Genomic DNA, 19233 nt, shown 5'->3' on the forward strand with positions numbered 1-19233 from the left:
CCCCAGTATTAGTCTGAAGACCTAGTGGAACAGGTGTGATCTGTTGTGAATATGGGTGCAGCAGCACCACAGTATTAGCCTGAACACCTAGTGGAACAGGTGATCTGTTGTGAACATGGGTGCAGCAGCACCACAGTATTAGTCTGAACACCTAGTGGAGCAGGTGTGATCTGTTGTGAAAATGGGTGCAGCAGCCCCACATTACTAGCCTGAACACCTATGATCTGTTGTGAAAATGGGTGTAGCAGCCCCACATTACTAGCCTGAACACCTAGTGGAACAGGTGTGATCTGTTGTGAACATGGGTGCAGCAGCCCCACAGTATTAGCCTGAACACCTAGTGGAACAGGTGTGATCTGTTGTGAACATGGGTGCAGCAGCCCCACAGTATTAGCCTGAACACCTAGTGGAACAGGTGTGATCTGTTGTGAACATGGGTGCAGCAGCCCCACAATATTAGCCTAAACACCTAGTGGAACAGATGTGATCTGTTGTGAACATGGGTGCAGCAGCACCACAGTATTAGTCTGAAGACCTAGTGGAACAGGTGTGATCTGTTGTGAACATGAGTGCAGCAGCCTCACAGTATTAGTCTGAAGACCTAGTGGAACAGGTGTGATCTGTTGTGAACATGGGTGCAGCAGCCCCACAGTATTAGCCTGAACAACTAGTGGAACAGGTGTGATCTGTTGTGAACATGGGTGCAGCAGCCTCACAGTATTAGCCTGAACACCTAGTTGAACAGGTGTGATGTGTTTTGGATTCAGGAGGATGAAGAGCATCTCAGAATTAGACAGTTATCTAATGCTTAGAGATGAAATAATGCCCCAAAGACTGGAGAAGATAACGAAAACATGATGGGGCCAACAAGCATTTAAAGCACAGGCTTAAGCTAGCATAATGTTTCTGAGCTGCTCAGGGCACATAGGCTATCCAAAGTGAAGGAAAGCTATAACTTTGAGCTGGGAGGGTCAACTGTAACACAGTATGGTAGATAGCACGAAATGCTGAAGCACAAGTAACCAATACATTTATAAATATGAATATAAATACTGTATACAGAACTGTTATAGTGATGTTTTTGCTGTAAATATAACACTGCAAGTTTATGTAGGATTGCGTCTTTACCATATTAAGCATGTTTCTTTAGCAGCAGAGATAAACTTTGCTGTTATCAGCTAGAGCAGGTTTACTTAATGTAACATTATTGTTTTGGTAATAGGCCATCATTTACAAGGAGAGCAGAGAAATGTACATGCATCATTTTGTGCGTTACTCTCAGTCAGGGAACAGTGCATACGGAACAGATATCAGATAAGTGAAGGAAGACAAGTAAGCCATCAGGGTGAAGCTAGAGATTGTTTCTGTTCTAGCAGTTCAGAACACATCTCACACACACACACACACACACACACACACACACACACACACACACACACACACACACACACACACACACACACACACACACACAAGCACAGACACATGCATGCAACACACACACACACACACACACACACACACACACACACACACACACACACACGCACACACACACACACACACACACACACACACACACACACACACACACACACACACACACACACACACACACAGCTCTACTGAGCTATGTTGAAGATACTTGTGATGCACTTTTGTTAGGCCATAGAACTTTTTTTTATTTTGGGAATAAAACTATAATTTGCATTTTTTTTATAATAAATTATATTGTTTTCTAGGACTGGCATCTCTGTTGCTTTTAATCTTCCACGGTATGTGCATCATGATGATGGATTTACATTCCATCCAGTCAACAATGTGCAACATGGTGATGGATTTACATTACATCCAGAACGGTATGTGCAACATGGTGAAGGATTTACATTCCATCCAGGATGGTATGTGCAACATCATGATGGATTTACATTCCATCCAGGATGGTATATGCAACATGGTGATGGATTTACATTCCATCCAGGACAGTATGTGCAACATCATGATGAATTTACATTCCATCCAGCACGGTATGTGCAACATGGTTATGGATTTACATTCCATCCAGGATGGTATGTGCAACATGGTGATGGATTTATATTCCATCCAGGATGGTATGTGCAACATGGTGATGGATTTACATTCCATCCAGGACAGTATGTGCAACATGGTGATGGATTTACATTCCATCCAGGATGGTACATGCAACATGGTGATGGATTTACCTTCCATCCAGGATGGTATGTGCAACATCATGATGGATTTACATTCTATCCAGCACGGTATGAGCAACATGGTGATGAATTTACATTCCATCCAGGATAGTATGTGCAACATGGTGATGGATTTACATTCCATCCAGGACGGTATGTGCAACATGGTGATAGATTTACATTCCATCCAGGACAGTATGTGCAACATGGTGATAGATTTACATTCCATCCAGGATGGTACGTGGGTGATGGATCTGCATTCCATCCAGGACAGTATGTGCAACATGGTGATGGATTTACATTCCATCCAGGACGGTATGTTCAACATGGTGATGGATTTACATTCCATCCAGGACGGTATGTGCAACATGATGGATTTACATTCCATCCAGGACGGTATGTGCAACATGGTGATGGATTTACATTTCATCCAGGATGGTATGTGCAACATGATGATGGATTTACATTCCATGCAGGACGGTTTGTGCAACATGGTGATGGATTTACATTCCATCCAGGATGGTATGTGCAACATAGTGATAGATTTGCATTCCATCCAGGATGGTATGTACAGCATGGTGATGGATTTACATTCCATCCAGGACGGTATGCGCAACATGGTGATGGATTTACATTCCATCCAGGATGGTATGTGCAACATGGTGATGGATTTACATTCCATCCAGGATGGTATGTGAAACAAGGTGATGGATTTACATTCCATCCAGGATGGTATGTGCAACATTTATTTATTTATTTATTTATTTATTTATTTATTTATTTATTTATTTTACATTTGTTGACTGGAATAGTCCAACTGGGTAGATGTCCATTTTCTGAAACACAAACAAACTAGAAACAGTGGCTCCTGGTGTATAAACAATTCAGTCGCACTGGAACGAGCACTCTAAATATGCAGCAATAAGATCCGCAAATTGTGAATTAGTGAAAAAGGCAACTTTGTAAAAGGAAAACAATTTATTTTACAAATGTAGAGTTAAGCGCTTTTTGTCACACAGGTTGTGGGACTTCTTCAGACAACAAGAACAATGAAACAACAAGGTTTAAAAACTACTTTTGGCGCCAAACTACAAACGCCATTGCTGAGCAACTGTAAACATTATACACATAGTTTAAAACAAATAATGAAGTTATACATCCTTTTTTAAAAATATATATGACATATACAGTATTCTGACAGACTCCCAGTAGTTAAATTTGCTGGCGATTACCAAATTACACTAAAAATCGTATGCTATAATAAAATAGAACGATATAATGATATGGGGTACTTTTCACAAATGTAGCATTGCAATCTTTCCTGTAAGTGGAGATCGCTAAGGTCACCTAGTTATTCAAATAAGTCAGACAAACTCATATTGTTTGATGGAAGACTCATAGCAAAATGGTGTATTACTAGCGATCACCAAAAGTACACTATGTGTCATATATTATGATAAGTTAGTGCAATGCAATACAATGTGATACCATAAAATAGTTTTCACAAATGTGGCATTGTGATCTTGCCATAGGCTGAGGATCGCTAAGAATCACCTGATTATTCAAGTTATCAATTAGATTAATACAATGCCATACGATGCAATAATGTAAAATGGTTTTCACAAGTATGGCATTGTGATCTTGTCTATAAGCTAGGGATCACTGTAAATCACCTGGTTTTTCAAATAACTCAAGCAAAACCATAATGTTTGATGGTAAATAATTATTGTAGACACATACCTCATAAGAAAAAGTACTAGTGAATAAAACACTGTAAATTATCATTCCAGTTTATGCAGGATTGCGTCTTTACCATATTAAGCATGTTTCTTTAGCAGCAGAGATAAACTTTGCTGTTATCAGCTAGAGCAGGTTTACTTAATGTAACATTACTGTTTTGGTAATAGGCCGTCATTTACAAGGAGAGCAGAGGAATGCACATGCATCGTTTTGTGCGTCACTCTCAGTCAGGGAACAGTGCATATGGAACAGATATCAGATAAGTGAAAGAAGACAAGTAAGCCATCAGGATGAAGCTAGAGATTGTTTCTGTTCTAGCAGTTTAGAACACATCTCACACACACACACACACACACACACACACACACACACACACACACACACACACACACACACACACACACGTGCACCCACATGCACGCGAACACACACACACACACACACACACACACACACACACACACACACACACACACACACACAGCTGTACTGAGCTATGTTGAAGATACTTGTGATGTACTTTTGTTACGCCATAGAACTTTTTTTTATTTTGGGAATAAAACTATAATTTGCATTTTTTTTATAATAAATTATATTGTTTTCTAGGACTGGCATCTCTGTTGCTTTTAATCTTCCACGGTATGTGCATCATGATGATGGATTTACATTCCATCCAGGACGGTATGTGCAACATGGTGATGGATTTACATTACATCCAGAACGGTATGTGCAATATGATGATGGATTTACATTCCATCCAGGATGGTATGTGCAACATCATGATGGATTTACATTCCATCCAGGGTGGTTTGTGCAACATGGTGATGGATTTACATTCCATCCAGGACAGTATGTGCAACATCATGATGGATTTACATTCCATCCAGCACGGTATGTGCAACATGTTGATGGATTTACATTCCATCCAGGATGGTATGTGCAACATGGCGATGGATTTATATTCCATCCAGGATGGTATGTGCAACATGGTGATGGGTTTACATTCCATCCATGACAGTATGTGCAACATGGTGATGGATTTACATTCCATACAGGATGGTATGTGCAACATGGTGATGGATTTACATTCCATCCAGGACGGTATGTGCAACATGATGGATTTACATTCCATCCAGGACGATATGTGCAACATGGTGATGGATTTACATTCCATCCAAGATGGTATGTGCAACATGATCATGGATTTACATTCCATGCAGGATGGTATGTGCAACATAATGATGGATTTACATTCCATCCAGGATGGTATGTGCAACATAGTGATAGATCTGCACTCCGTCCAGGATGGTATGTACAACATGGTGATGGATTTACATTCCATCCAGGACAGTATGTGCAACATGGTGATGGATTTGCATTCCATCCAGGACGGTATGTGCAACATGGTGATGGATTTACATTCCATCCAGGATGGTATGTGAAACAAGGTGATGAATTTACATTCCATCCAGAATGGTATGTGCAACATTTATTTATTTATTTATTTATTTATTTATTTATTTATTTATTTATTTATTTTACATTTGTTGACTGGAATAGTCCAACTGGGTAGATGTCCATTTTCAGTGGAGGCCCGGGCAGAAAAGCTGCAAGGGAAAACATACAGTAAAGTCACAAAATAATTACATGTTACACACAATTTACAGACTCTAATAGAGCAAGCAAGTTATATAATCTCTCATTTTTTTAAATTTCATAAGCATGTAGACTAAATTACAACATATTACTTAAATTATGGAGAAGGAGCTAGTCAGAATTAGTACAAGGACATAGCCAGTGTGTTTTAAAATATTGCTTGAGACTTTTTTGAATTGAATTAGAGAGGGTTCTAGAGTAAGATCTGCTGGAAGTGAGTTCCAAGTTTTGCCAACAGTGTTGGCAAACAGGTAGTTCCAGCGGAGTTGTTGGTTGAATGTTTGAACCAGCTAACTTTTAGATGAATGAAGTGGCTTCAGGTTACTATAGGGGCTGATGATGTTTTTAAGTGCAGGCATATTTTCAGGATGGTTGAGAACTTTATGGGCCACTATGAGCTGGTTGTACTGGAGTAGGCGAGGCAATTCTAGCCATCCTAGCAGATTTAGGTTATAACATTGGTGTGTCCTGTATGCCATGCCAGTGGCAAATATAGCGATGTGGTTATAACAGCTAGATAGTTTGGTAACAACAGATCTTTTCAGGTTGGTGATTAAAGGGGAGGCATAGTGTAGAGTAGATGGGAACGGGCAATAGCAGTCCTAGAACTGGGGTAAGGAAAGGTTTAATCTTTTAAAGGGAGCCACGTTTTTTATTAATGGTTTTAATAGTTTGATTGGCATGCATATCAGATTTAAAGATTATTGTCTACTATAACGCCTCAGTTTGGTTTGGGCATCTGGAGAAATAATGGTGCCATTATTAGATTTAATAGCAAAGGAAAGTGAGGAGGACCCACAAGTGGGAGAGAAAATAAGCAGCTTTGTTTTAATAGGGTTTAAGATCAGCCAATGATTAGAGAGCCAATTTTTAACTGTGTTGAAAGTATTCTGGGTTAATGTCAGTAGATTTCCCGGAGAGGAGGCTGAACAAATCAAAGTGGAGTTGTCCACATATTGAATGCAGGTTGTATTTGCGAAGACAGTGTGAAGGTCATTAATAAAGATAGAGAAAAGAAGGGATCCTAGTACAGAGCCCTGGGTGATGGGTAGACGGGTTGATAGTTTGTCCTGCCATAGGACGGCCTGTTGTCTACCACTTAGGTAAGCTTGAAACCATTGGAGAGCATGGCTCTTTAAGGAGATTGCCTTCAGAGTATGCATGAGTAGTTGGTGGTTAACCATATCAAAGACCTTGGAGAGAACAAGGAAGAGGGCTGAGGATAGTTTTTTATTTTGGTTTTGGTTTATGGCATTCAAGAAAGAGAGGATGGCTGAGGTGGTATTGTGGTATGGCCTAAAGCCTTGCTGAGAAATGGCCAACAGCTTGCTCTGAATAAGGTAGTGCAGAAGTTGTTTATGGATACATTTCTCCATAATTTTAGCCAGGGGTGACAGAATAGCTATGGGTCTGAAGTTTGACAGTTCAATGGAGCTACCTCCTTTATGGAGTGGTATTACATGAGATATTTTCCAGATTGAGGGGATGGTAGCTTCGGATGTAGTTCTATTGATTAAGATGGAGATGGGGTATGCTAGGGCGTCTGCAGATTTTTGTAGATACTCTGCAGGTAGGAGATCAGCAGGTAGAGTGGTTGGGTTTAATTTCTTCATTAGGGCTCAGAAAAGTGATGGAGAAACAGGCTGAAAGCTAAAGGAGAGTTGGATTCTGGGTATAGCAGTGTTTGAGTTAAAGCAATTAAGAGTTAGCTAACTAGCTAGGGATCAGATAGTCTCTGTGAAGAAACTATTGAAGGATTTTGCAATATCCTCCAGGGATTTATGGTTAGATGCTGAAGGAGTTGGAGTGGAGGTTTGTCCTGGGTGAAGAAATTAGTTTATTCCTGCTTAAAAACTTTTGAGGTTTGTTTTGATGTTTCTGTTGAAGATGGCAATAGTAGTCTTTTTTGTCTAGTATAATATATTTTTTTTGTGTAATTCCTTAGCTGTCTATATCTAAGTTGATATAGTGGAGCTTTTGTGGCATGCCAAGTGTCCTATGCTTTATTTCTAAGTATGATTTTTGATTTGGTATCTTTTGAAAGCCATGGTGCAATTTTTGTTTTGGTTCTAATGGAGCATGTAGGAGCATGTGAATCAAGGATAGCAAAGAATTTGGTATTAAAGTATACTACCGCATCGTCCAGTGATAGTTGTTTTAGGAATGACCAATTGCATGTTTTGAATTCATTTTGGAAATTGGTGAGGTTGAAGTTCATATTGTTTCTGATAGTTTTATAGGTGGGCTGGTGGGAGTTGTCCAACTTGTGCTTGATTATATATTGTGATGGATTTACATTCCATCCAGGATGGTATGTGCAACATGGTGATGGATTACACAAAGTATTAGTTTAAGGTGTGCACACTTATGCAATCAGCTTATTGTACATTTTTATTTTTTATATTTTCCCCTAACAGATTTGTTTTTCAATTGAATTGTACAGGTTATAGGTCACATTAAAGGTGGGAAAAGTTTTGAAATGAGTTATTGTGGTCTCATTTTTTTATATCACAAAAACCTGGCATTTTAACAGGGGTGTGTACACTTTTTATATCCATTGTATGTGCAACATGGTAATGGGTTTACATTCCATCCAGGACAGTATGTGCACTATGGTTATGGAATTACATTCCATCCAGGATTAATACAAGTATTATTTATTTATTTTTATTTAACATTTGTTTACCAGGATAGTCCAACTTGGAACGAGCAAATTATCAGAGGATGCACGAGGAGAAATGCTCCAGAAGCATGTCTTTATAATGTGGCAGGAAATTGGAGCACCTGGAGGAAACCCACGAGAATACAGGGAGGGCATGCAGACTCAACACAGAAGATACATACCCTGATAATATCTCAAGATTTAATCAACCGTGGTGCAAAAAGCTGCAGTAACAGGTATTACAGTGCTATGGTACACAGCAAACTGACAAGTTAAAGGAGGAGACATTGTTAATGTCACTATGCATGCAGTTAATGATACCTTATGTTCAGCCCTTGGGCCATATCTCTGTCCAGGCCAAGCCTTATGATTGCAGATCTCTGAAGAGTAGTAACAATGGTGTATGACCTAACCAAACTCATATGACATAATGCAGCAGTAGGTGTATGACCTAACCTAACTCATGCGACATAACGCAGCAGTAGGTGTATGACCTAACCAAACTCATATGACATAATGCAGTATTAGGTGAATGACTTAACCAAACTCATATGACATAATGCAGCAGTAGGTGAGTGACCTAAATAAACATATGACATAATGCAGCAGTAGGTGTATGACGTAACATAACTTGTATGACATAACACAGCAGTAGATGTATGACCTAACCAAATTCATATGACATAATGCAGCAGTAGGTGTATGACCTAACCAAACTCATATGACATAACACAGTGGTAGGTGTTTGACCTAACCAAACTCAGATGACATAATATAAGCAGTAGGTGTTTGACCTAACCAAACTCATATGACATAATGCAGTATTAGGTGAATGACCTAACCGAACTCATATGACATAATGCACTACTAGGTGTATGACCTAACCAAACTCATATGACATAATGCACTACTAGGTGTATGACCTAAACAAACTCATATTACATAATGCAGTATTAGGTGAATGACCTACCCAAACTCATATGACATAATGCAGTACTGGGTGCATGACCTAACCAAACTCATATGACATAATGCAGTTGTAGGTTTTTGACCTAACCAAACTCATATGACATAATGCAGCAGTAGATGTATGACCTAACCAAACTTGTATGACATAATGCAGTTGTACTTCAGCATCTTCAGTACATGATAGGTGGACTGAGTGTTTGTTTTTTAGTTTTTTTGAGCACTACTCTGTGACATACTGAAATACTGCATTTAAATGTGAGGCCTTTTGACTTTTTATTTGTGCTATAGAAAGGGAGAAACCCATTTCTCAGGGAAGTGAGTCAAAGTCTGAGATATTTTTGGAAACAAATGGCTTCTTCTAGGTTAACATTGTTCTCTCTAACTTACCACCACAACATCATTAACTTCAGCTCTGATTACTGGTCCCAGAAGTCCCAAGTGTTTTTCCCTTTCACCACGAAAAGCTGGTTCTGTAAAAGTCTTGTCCAAGAACTCACGAAAGACGACTTTCTTGAAGGACTGCACTTTGGACACTTTATTTCTGTAAAATACACAAGATCATGTTATCATTTGCAGATCCTTGATATCTGGCACATTGTTTCACATTCGGTCTTCATAAATGTGCCTAGTTTTGCAAAAAAACAAAGGGTACCAGCTTGCTGTCCCCCATAACACATAGCATGAGTTCATTTGCAGTTACTTACAATGGCTTCAGATAAAAGTGACCAGGACACACTTTGTTCTTTGCCCTTCTTATGACGTGTTACTGTAACATCATTACAGGACTTTCTGCAATTGTTTTGGTTATTCAGGTTTAAAAGGATCAGTTAACAGAAGATAAAAATAAAAGCTGATCCTAGCCTAACCAATGCTTCCTACATCAGTCTACACAGTGGATCATGCTGAAGAAGCCATGAACACAGGAAAAGTTACTTTTATAACAGGACAAAGAATAGCAAATAAATGAGCTGCGTTTGTCTTTTTAACCAGGTGGATGACCTGTCATAGCACATCACCTCATGGTCAAGCACAGCATTTTAAAATGACATACTTCTCTACAATCAGAGAGCATCTTGCAAGGGTTTGTTTTAAATGAAGCACTGTAGGGATACAGGTATTCTGAGAAGCGCTATCCTAGAACAAAAGTCCTCCCAAGAAACAAACGCATAATGAAAGGTGTCGCATGTCTACATGTTTCGCCTTTTTATTTTTATTTTTTTACCAGAAGAGAATTGGGAAGCTAGCGCAGTGACTCGTACCTCTGTTAAGAAAGGTGTGCCTCTGAAGGAAAGGCTACATCCTGATTAACCCTGTGTTGTAACACTCACTGCCATCTGTCTCTGCATTGCTACAGTAATGATATCTTACCATGCTAGGTGCTGTATGTCTTTACTATGCTGTTGTGAAGGTTACTCATTCTGGTGTGTCATGTGCAACTTAAGTGATAACTGTGTGTCTGCATGTGTTGTGAGGTGGGAGAGCTGCCTTTTCTCTTTCTGTATCATAGAATACATGCGCCATGTCTCCAAGGAAAGGTACCATTTCCTAAGAGGCAAGTCTGAGTTTACAGTTAACTCCTTTCTGTGGCATTTGTTAAGTTGAGGTGTTAAAACTTAACACTTTCAGGAACGATTCTGAAGGGTCACTCTTCGAAGTACTGTATTATTTAGTCTTTTGTGTTTTTTTATGTCATTGTGGCTTCTTGACTTTGGGTGCAGTTTTCTTAGCTTCTCATAAATATCAAGATTTCTTCTGAATGCAGCATCTGGACTGTTTTATGTTCTTTTTTTCTTACCAAATATCTTATTTTCCATTTTTAGTGCGTACTATTTTTGTGCAAGACTTGTTGAAGTCCTATTTAAGACAGAATGAAACTGGAAAGTTTGTATAGCTGTAACTGCGTACCTGCTGAAAATATGATGCAGCACTGTCCTTTGGGAGGAAAAAGAAACAGAAATTTCAAAAGAGCAGTATATAAGTAACGTTTTAACATGCGTCTTCATTTTTTTTGCCTGTACTTGTTGTAACAGTGACTAATAACCACACTCAGTTTACTTAGCACAGACTTATACAGAAAGCAAATGAAAAAAAAACATATATAGTGTTGCATAAATTATTTATTAAAATCCAAGCAGGCAGCAATTGCAGGACGTACTACATAAACATATTGAGACATACAGAACAGGATATGACAACTACCTATGTCCACATGGGTGGGGCGACAGGAGCAAAGAAGGAAAGCCCATTCTGTGTGGCAAATGTCTTGATGGTGGCTAACACATGGTTCAGCAAAAGAGATAATCACAAGATCACATACAAGAGTGACCAACATGCATTTCAGGTGGGCTTCCTCCTAGTAAGAAGAGGTCACTGGTGTAGAAACAGTGATTGGAAAGTTATTTCCAGTGAAACAATCAGCCTGCAGAATAATCCACTAGTTGCCAAAATCAGATGAAAGCAGTGGTCAGGAGGATTCTAAGGTCAACAGAAACAGGCTGAAGACCTGGAAGTTGACTGGAGAGAAAGTACAACAGTTCCAGGAATTACTCAGGACTCTAGCACCTCACAAATAAGAGGAAATAGGTGGAGTTGAAGAACAATGGCAGAAACTCAAAACAGCATGTGTGAGGACAGCAGAACATATATCCAACCGAGCCAGTATTGGAAATAAGGTACATAGGGAAAGGTGGTAATAAAATGCTGAAGTCCAGGAAGTCATCAAAAGAAAGAAGGTGTGCAGAAAAAAGAGGGACATAGAAAACATGGACCAGGTTAAGAAGGAATACTGGATGGCTAACAAAGAAGCTAAGAGAGCAGTTGCTATAATAAAGAACAATGCACTCTACCAGTTCGGGAAGGGGATTCATCAGATGGCACAAAGAATCACAGGCGTAAGATAAAGAAGATATTCTCACCAGTCCACAGGACATCAAAGGCAGATAGGAGTACTTTCAGCTGCTTCTGAATGAAGAAAACTCCACATACTGTACTCCTCCAGACACAGCCTATGATGGGGAGAAAAGGAGCCCACCCTAGAAGAACTAAGAACAACAGAAAGAAGAATGAAGTCAGGGAAAGCAGCAGGCTCAGAGAAGGTCACAGCAGATATGATCAAGATGTTGGGTGAGTTAGGACAGAAATGGCTTCAGGGTGTATTCATTGCAGTATGGAGAGAAAGGCATATCCAAGGTGACGGGACAAGAAGCATTCTAGATGCAGTGTTCAAGAACAAAGAGGACATTCACAAATATGAGCAGTATAGAGGTATCAAACTCTTGTCACAACCAGTGAAAGGTCTGCAGAATGCAATTCATAAATGAATACACATATTAGTTGTGAGTATGACGGGACATGAGCATTTTAGATTCATATCAGGATGCAGCACAAGTGAGCTAATGTTTGCAGTGAAACATATAGTTGAGAGAACCCTAGAGATGAGTAAAAAGTCCAACTGGGCATTCCTAGACTTGGAGAAAGCATATGAAAAAGTACCAAGAAAGCTGAGTTGGGTAGTACTGTGATAGTCTGAAGTCCAAGAAACATTGGCAGAATTAGTGCAGGTTATGTACAAGGACCCAGTGACACAAGTACTAACAGTGTTTAGATTCATAGAGTGGTGCCTATTGAGAGGGGGTATCAAGATTCAACAATGAGCCCACTGCTGCATAATGGAGATGGACTACATTGGCAAAAGGTCAAAGGTGACAGATTAACAAAGTTGCTATATGCAGACAATGTGGCATTACAGGCAGATTCTGAACAAGAATGTCTGCAAATGATAGGGGAATGGAATGCAAAATTAAAGACAGATGCATTGAAACTGAGCACATATTACACAGTTGTAATGGCAGCAAAAGGGGGAAATCAGAAGAAGATGAAAATTGAAATAGAAGGGAAACTAGTGGAACAGGTTAACAGCTTCAAGTATCTGGGAGGGGTGTTTGAGGAGAAGGGAAGTCTGTATGAGGAGGTTAAGGCTAGAGACAGAGAGGCTGCAGCCAACTGGCACGGTGTCGGGAGTAGTGTGTGACAAAAGAATAATCTGAAAAGGTAAGGTGTACAAAACAGTGATGCAAGCAGTACTGCTCTGCTTTCAGAACAGAAACCTGGGTAGCAAAGATACAACAGATGAGGAAGCAAGAGGTGAGGGAGATGAAGTATTTCAGTTGGGTAGTAGGATGCACACTGTGGGACAAATGACGAAATGATGACATCATAGAAGAAGCCGAAGTAGCTCCAATTGCAAAGAAGGTCAAACAGAACAAAATGGATTATGGTGATTCAAGCACAAGTGTCTACTCTGTGCTGTTTGAGACAGTTTTTCCTGCACTTTGTATTTTCTAGTACTTTTGTATTTTATAGCATACACTAGATTCAGATTTGCTGAATCTAGACTGTTTGGCATTATCTGAGTACTAGAACCAGCCATACTACATTAAGAGGCCCACTGCACCCTTGTGGCAGAAGAGTGTAGCAAGGGACCCATCTGAGTTGGGGATTGTTTGAATAAAGTTCAGTACTGAGCATTTCCATTGGCCATCTTGTTTGAAAAATTGCTTAACTGAGCTGCGCATTACACAATGGGACTTAGTACTGCCCGTTATAGATTTAAAGGCTTAGAAAGTCAGTTTTTCTCTAGATAGTTGCTTGTTAAACATCCTTGGCTTCCCTGTTTCTCTGTAAGTTGCACAGCTGTGTGCTGCCACCCACAGAGCAACTCAGCTGTGCATTTTTTAGGGCATTGATACAGGCACCTACTCCCAAACCTCCATAGTTTAGTTGATTCTACTAGTCCCTCAGCAGAACCAGTTCCATCCAGCCCTGTCCCCACTACTTACTACAGAACAAACTTGGCATAATGGACAGACAGTTTCCCACCATTTCTCCAGCCAGCCTGATGGGTATGGGCATCCTGAGGCAATGTAGCAACGATGTCATGTATACTGACAACACATTACTCATAAAATATACTAATACAATATGTGAGAGATGTATCTATACTATAAATTTGGAATCAATTCTCTCTCTCTCAGGAAACAGCAAATCTGATACCAAACAGGTTTTCAGCACATGCTCTTCACATCTTCCACAAACCAGCAACAAAACACAAACCTACGTATGCAGAGGTGCTCACTAGAAGCATGACAAAAGAATAAAGACCTCCCAAACACAAACCATCCATACACAATGCAATCCCAACAGCATCCACTAAACACAAACACACATTGATGTCTCACCCAACAAGCTCCTAAGGCAAAATACCTCAAAACCAAATGTCTTGGTCATAGGTGACTCCATAGTGAGGCACATAGATGTCCCACTCTCCAGGCTGGACAAGGAGAAGGTCATGGTCAGCTCTCAGGTGCCAGAATCCCCCAAATCACGCATGCACTCAAGTCTCTCAACAACAAGTACTGTTATGACTCTGTCATAGTGCATGTTGGAGTCAACGACTTCAGATGTACCTCACTGGACTATATGAATACATGACTGAGCTCTCAGATTATGTGTCCCAGGCAGGTATGTCCTCAGCCCTAAGCAGCATTCTACCATCACCCAGGATGATGCCTCAGTATAAACAAAAAATGATTGACTTCAACCAATTGGTTTAGCTTTTGGTGTCAATCCAGGGGGATCCAGTATCTGTCAGCCTGGGAAGACATGATTGACAGACCACTGATGCTCTGTAAGGGATGGTCTTCACCTGTTACTTCTTGGCTTTCGGTTACTGGCTAAGGTCCTTGCCTCCCCCATAGTGCCTTTTTTTTAGGCAATGTCATAAGAACAAAATTCTCAACATAAAAACATCTTCTAGAGACAAACTCAAAGTTATGCTGCTTAATGCTAGGAGTCTAAATCAGAAATTGCACTCCTTACATTGGAAGACACAGATGTCTGTGGAGTATCAGAAATGTGGTTCAAGCCCACAGACAGTACCTCGGCCATACAAGGCTACAATGCCTTTCACACGTTCAGACCACAAAATGAACATGAAAGAACCAAAGGGGAGGTGTATCCATCTTCATCAAAGAAAAATCCACCTCAAGACTGGTCAAACAGTACGACACCCTAGAGCTACTCCAAGTCCAGCTAATTGTAGAAGACACACCTTCCACATCATTGTTAGCTATAGCTCCCCCACCAGGAACCAGGTAAATCACACTAGCTAGATGGACCTACTTCAGTCACTCACAATACAGCCAAAGACCCTAGTCCTGTGTGACTAATTATCCCTCCATCGACTGGGCAACATATATGAGCACTAATACATTTGCCCTAAGGTTCCTGGACTTTGTTAACACAAATGCTCTGGAACAGATAGTCGTCACCCCCACAAGGGGCTCAAATATGTGAGATCACTGCACCACCCCATGTGTGGGGCCCTCCCTGGTAAGGTCAGATCACAAATCTGGTTCATTTGAAGTAACAATCACAACTAAGCCTCCCCCCACAAAGATTAAAAATTTCACCAAAGCAAACAATGGCCTCCTATGCAATGCATAAATAGTTTCAAACCCACGCTCACCACCAACTGCAGTGTCTCCCATACTGAAGAGTAAACTAATGCTTTATATAAACACCTATACAAGTGTATAGACTCAGCCGTATCTGAATGGATTAAGTCAGGATCCTCACAAAAAATCAAACCATCCTGGCGGACATCCAGCATAAATAGGTTGTACAACAAGAGAAAGAAACTGCTGACTAAGAACAAGAAGGAAAGGTCTCAACAGAGGGAAGACACTCTCCACAGCTTGAATAAGCAAATTAGACATCTTGTTAAGTCCTCTAAAGCTAACTACAAAACCAAATTAGCATCCCTGGCTAAGGATAATCACAAGGCATTCTATAACTACATCCAAAATCTTAAAAGGAAGGCTCAGACTTGCGCTAAACTAGAAGTGGACAGTAGTACTCATATGGAACCTGCAAAAATTGCCAACCTGCTAGCAGACAAGTTCAGCGAAAACTTCACTCTACTGTCCCCACCAATCATACCCCAAAATATACCCATCACCAGTCCTCTACGTAGTATCTCAATTGAACAGATTATAAGCACCCTGTCCAATGCCAAAGACACAGCCTCTGGACAACATCCCAGGCTGCTTACTAAATGATGTAAAATAGGAGCTGTCAGAACCACTGGGCACTCTCTTCAACCACAGTCTAAATGCTGGCTTTGTCCCACCCTAATGGAAAACTGCAACTGTGATCCCTTTACACAAAAGGGGTCCCTCAAGTGACCCTGGGAATTATAGACCCATAAGCCTAACCAGCCTTAACTGTAAGGGCATGGAAAGAATCATTATGGACCTAATCAACCAGGATATAGGAGACCTTCATACTCCTGACCCGACCAAATTTGGTTTCGTTAAAGGCAGATCATGCTTATTAAACCTGGTGAACTTCTTTGAAAATGTCAGCAAAGCCTTGGGAGAAGGCAAAACAGTGCTTACTTCCTATCTCAACTTAGCCAAGGATTTTGACACTATCCCGCACTCAGGCATCATCGATAAACTCACCTAGCTGGGGATAAACCCATATGTCATTAGATGGGGAGCCAACTGGCTCACCCACAGAACACATACAGTCAAAGTAGGGTATTACACCTCTACCAGCAGACCTGTTACTAATGTTGTTCCCACAAGGATCTGTGCTGGGTGCACTTCTGTTTGGAAATCTATTTCTCAGCAGTTCAGGTGAAAATAGATGGCCTATGGCTTACCAGGTTTGCTGATGACTGCAAATTGGGTGCAATCATTGAAACCCACAACAATGTCACCATACTACAAAAAGGGCCTACACAGACAAAATGATTGGTGCCAAAGCCATGGACTCAAACTTAACCCCAAAAATACATTATCATCGCCTTCAGTAAAGGTAAAGTCCCAGCAATTTACAACATTAACAATACCCCCCTAAGTTCAAACCCAGTGGTGAGAGACTTAGGATTGCAGGTTGATAGCAGCCTTAAGTTCAATCACCATGTGTCCACAGTGGTGAGGAAGGTCTTCTATATTTCCCATCTCATAAGTAAGGGAATAGGATCCAAAATGAAGGAGGTTATAACTCCTCTGTACTCGTCCATCATCAGACAATGCTCCCTTCTGTATGTACTTCATCAGACATCTGCAGCAGCTGGAGAGATAAAATAAATAAAATAATAAAATAAACCTCAGAGGTTTCTCATCAAGAAAATTCAAGGCCTTAAAACTAAAGCACTATCACTATACTCTGTAGCGTAAAGACTGCTTAGAAGTGACTTGTGCCTGGCCTACAGAGCGGTCTTGGACCTGCTTTAATGGAAACGCTGCACGTCTGCAAGTCAAATGGGGCAAGACTCACTCGATCTAGAGACCTTAACCTGCGACATAAACAGGACTTACTGGAGAGACAGATATATGTCTGTCCAGCAGATACATGAACTATAGAGTGAACTGGCACCTCACCTGTGTGCCCTATTCAGTCTCAGCCTCACATCAGGCTTTGTCCCTACCAAATGGTGCACTGCTACAGTAATCCCTCTCCACAAAGGAGGAGTGACTACAGACCCTGGTAACTATCACCCTATTAGCCTGATGAGTCTGATATGCAAAGCTATGGAACACATCATCATGGCCCTAATAAACAAGGATATAGGGAATCTCCAAACTCTGGATCCTGCACAGTTTGGTTTTGTGAAGGGTAGATCATGCTAGCTCAACCTGGTTGACTTCTTTGAATCACTCACCAGAGCTGTGGATGATGGCAAGGTGGTTCATACAGCCTACCTTGATCTGGCCAAAGCCTTTGATACCATTCCCTACTCCGGAATCATAGAAAACACATTAAGCTAGACATCAACCCCTGTATCACTAGGTGGGTTGCAAACTGGCTCACATATAGAACCCACAATGTGAAAGTAGCTGACTCCAAGTCAGGCTGCCGACCAGTCATGAGTGGAGTCCGACAGGGTTCATTACTGCATCCTTTCCTGTTTGGTATCTACTTCTCTGAAGTCCAGGCCAACAGAAATGGACTCTGGCTGACAAAGTTCACTGACAATTGCAAGTTGGGAGCTATTATTAACTCCCTAAGTGATGTTGACATCCTACAGAAAGGCCTCACTGAGACCAACGACTGGTGTCAGAACCATGGCCTTAAGCTCAATGCCAAAAAATACACATTCCCTTTGGGAAAAACCCGGTTCCCATGAATTACCACATCGATGGTAGAACACTGAACATAGAAGGCATTATAAGAGATCTGGGAACACAGGTTGACAGCAACCTCTCTTTTGACCACCACAGTGCCACTGTGGTCAGAAAGTCCTTCTATGTGGCACATCTCATTACTAAGGGTTTTGCATCCAGGAAGAAAGAGGTCATTGTCTCCCTCTACTCTTCCCTCATTAGGCCAGTCATGGAGTACAATGCCCCATTTGGCATGTACCTCACCTGCAACAACTGGAGAGGCTGCAAAAGTACCTCACAAAGAAGATTCTAGGCCTTAAACACTTGTCCTATATGGACAGACTCAAAAAAACTCCAACTATTCCCCGTCTCATATCGTCTACTTAGAGGCGATCTCTGCTTGACATACAAAGCCATGTCTGATCCAGCTCTGTTAAAAATGCTACATCTAAAGAAATGCCAATCCCTCTGCACCACACGCTCCAGAGACCTCAACCTCATTACCACAATCAACAGAACAAGCTGCAGGGACAGGTTCATAACCCAGAGACTGCTCATGCTGTGGAATAGACTTCCCATACATGTCAAACAGAGTACCTCACTGGCCCTCTTCAAAAGAAATCTTGATGAATGGATAGGAAATAGAAAATTCACCCCGGGGATCACTCCAGTGGGTCTACTCAACAGAGGCACTGGGAACTAAGGTCAGGTGGCATGATGCCAGGGTAATCCTATGGGCTAGGCTTGTAAAGGCTTCAAGGCCATTAGCCTAGTACACACCTATGAACCTATAAGATATGTCTCCTAGAGGCTGCCACTCCTC

General features: G+C 40.9%; 1 protein-coding gene across 2 annotated transcripts in view; it reads right to left on the reverse strand.

Annotated features, from left to right (window-relative positions):
• F8 (coagulation factor VIII) overlaps positions 1 to 19233 on the reverse strand; it is a 2728596-nt gene that overhangs the window by 1217899 nt on the left and 1491464 nt on the right. For both annotated transcript variants that reach the window (XM_044057714.1, XM_044057713.1), the window contains one exon: positions 9625 to 9778. In XM_044057714.1, the coding sequence (XP_043913649.1) occupies positions 9625 to 9778 (154 nt within the window). The remainder of the gene's footprint in view (positions 1 to 9624; positions 9779 to 19233) is intronic.

This window comes from Protopterus annectens, chromosome 15.part0 (genome assembly GCF_019279795.1).
Source record: "Protopterus annectens isolate FY-2018-M chromosome 15.part0, PAN1.0, whole genome shotgun sequence".
Lineage (NCBI taxonomy): Eukaryota > Metazoa > Chordata > Ceratodontiformes > Protopteridae > Protopterus > Protopterus annectens.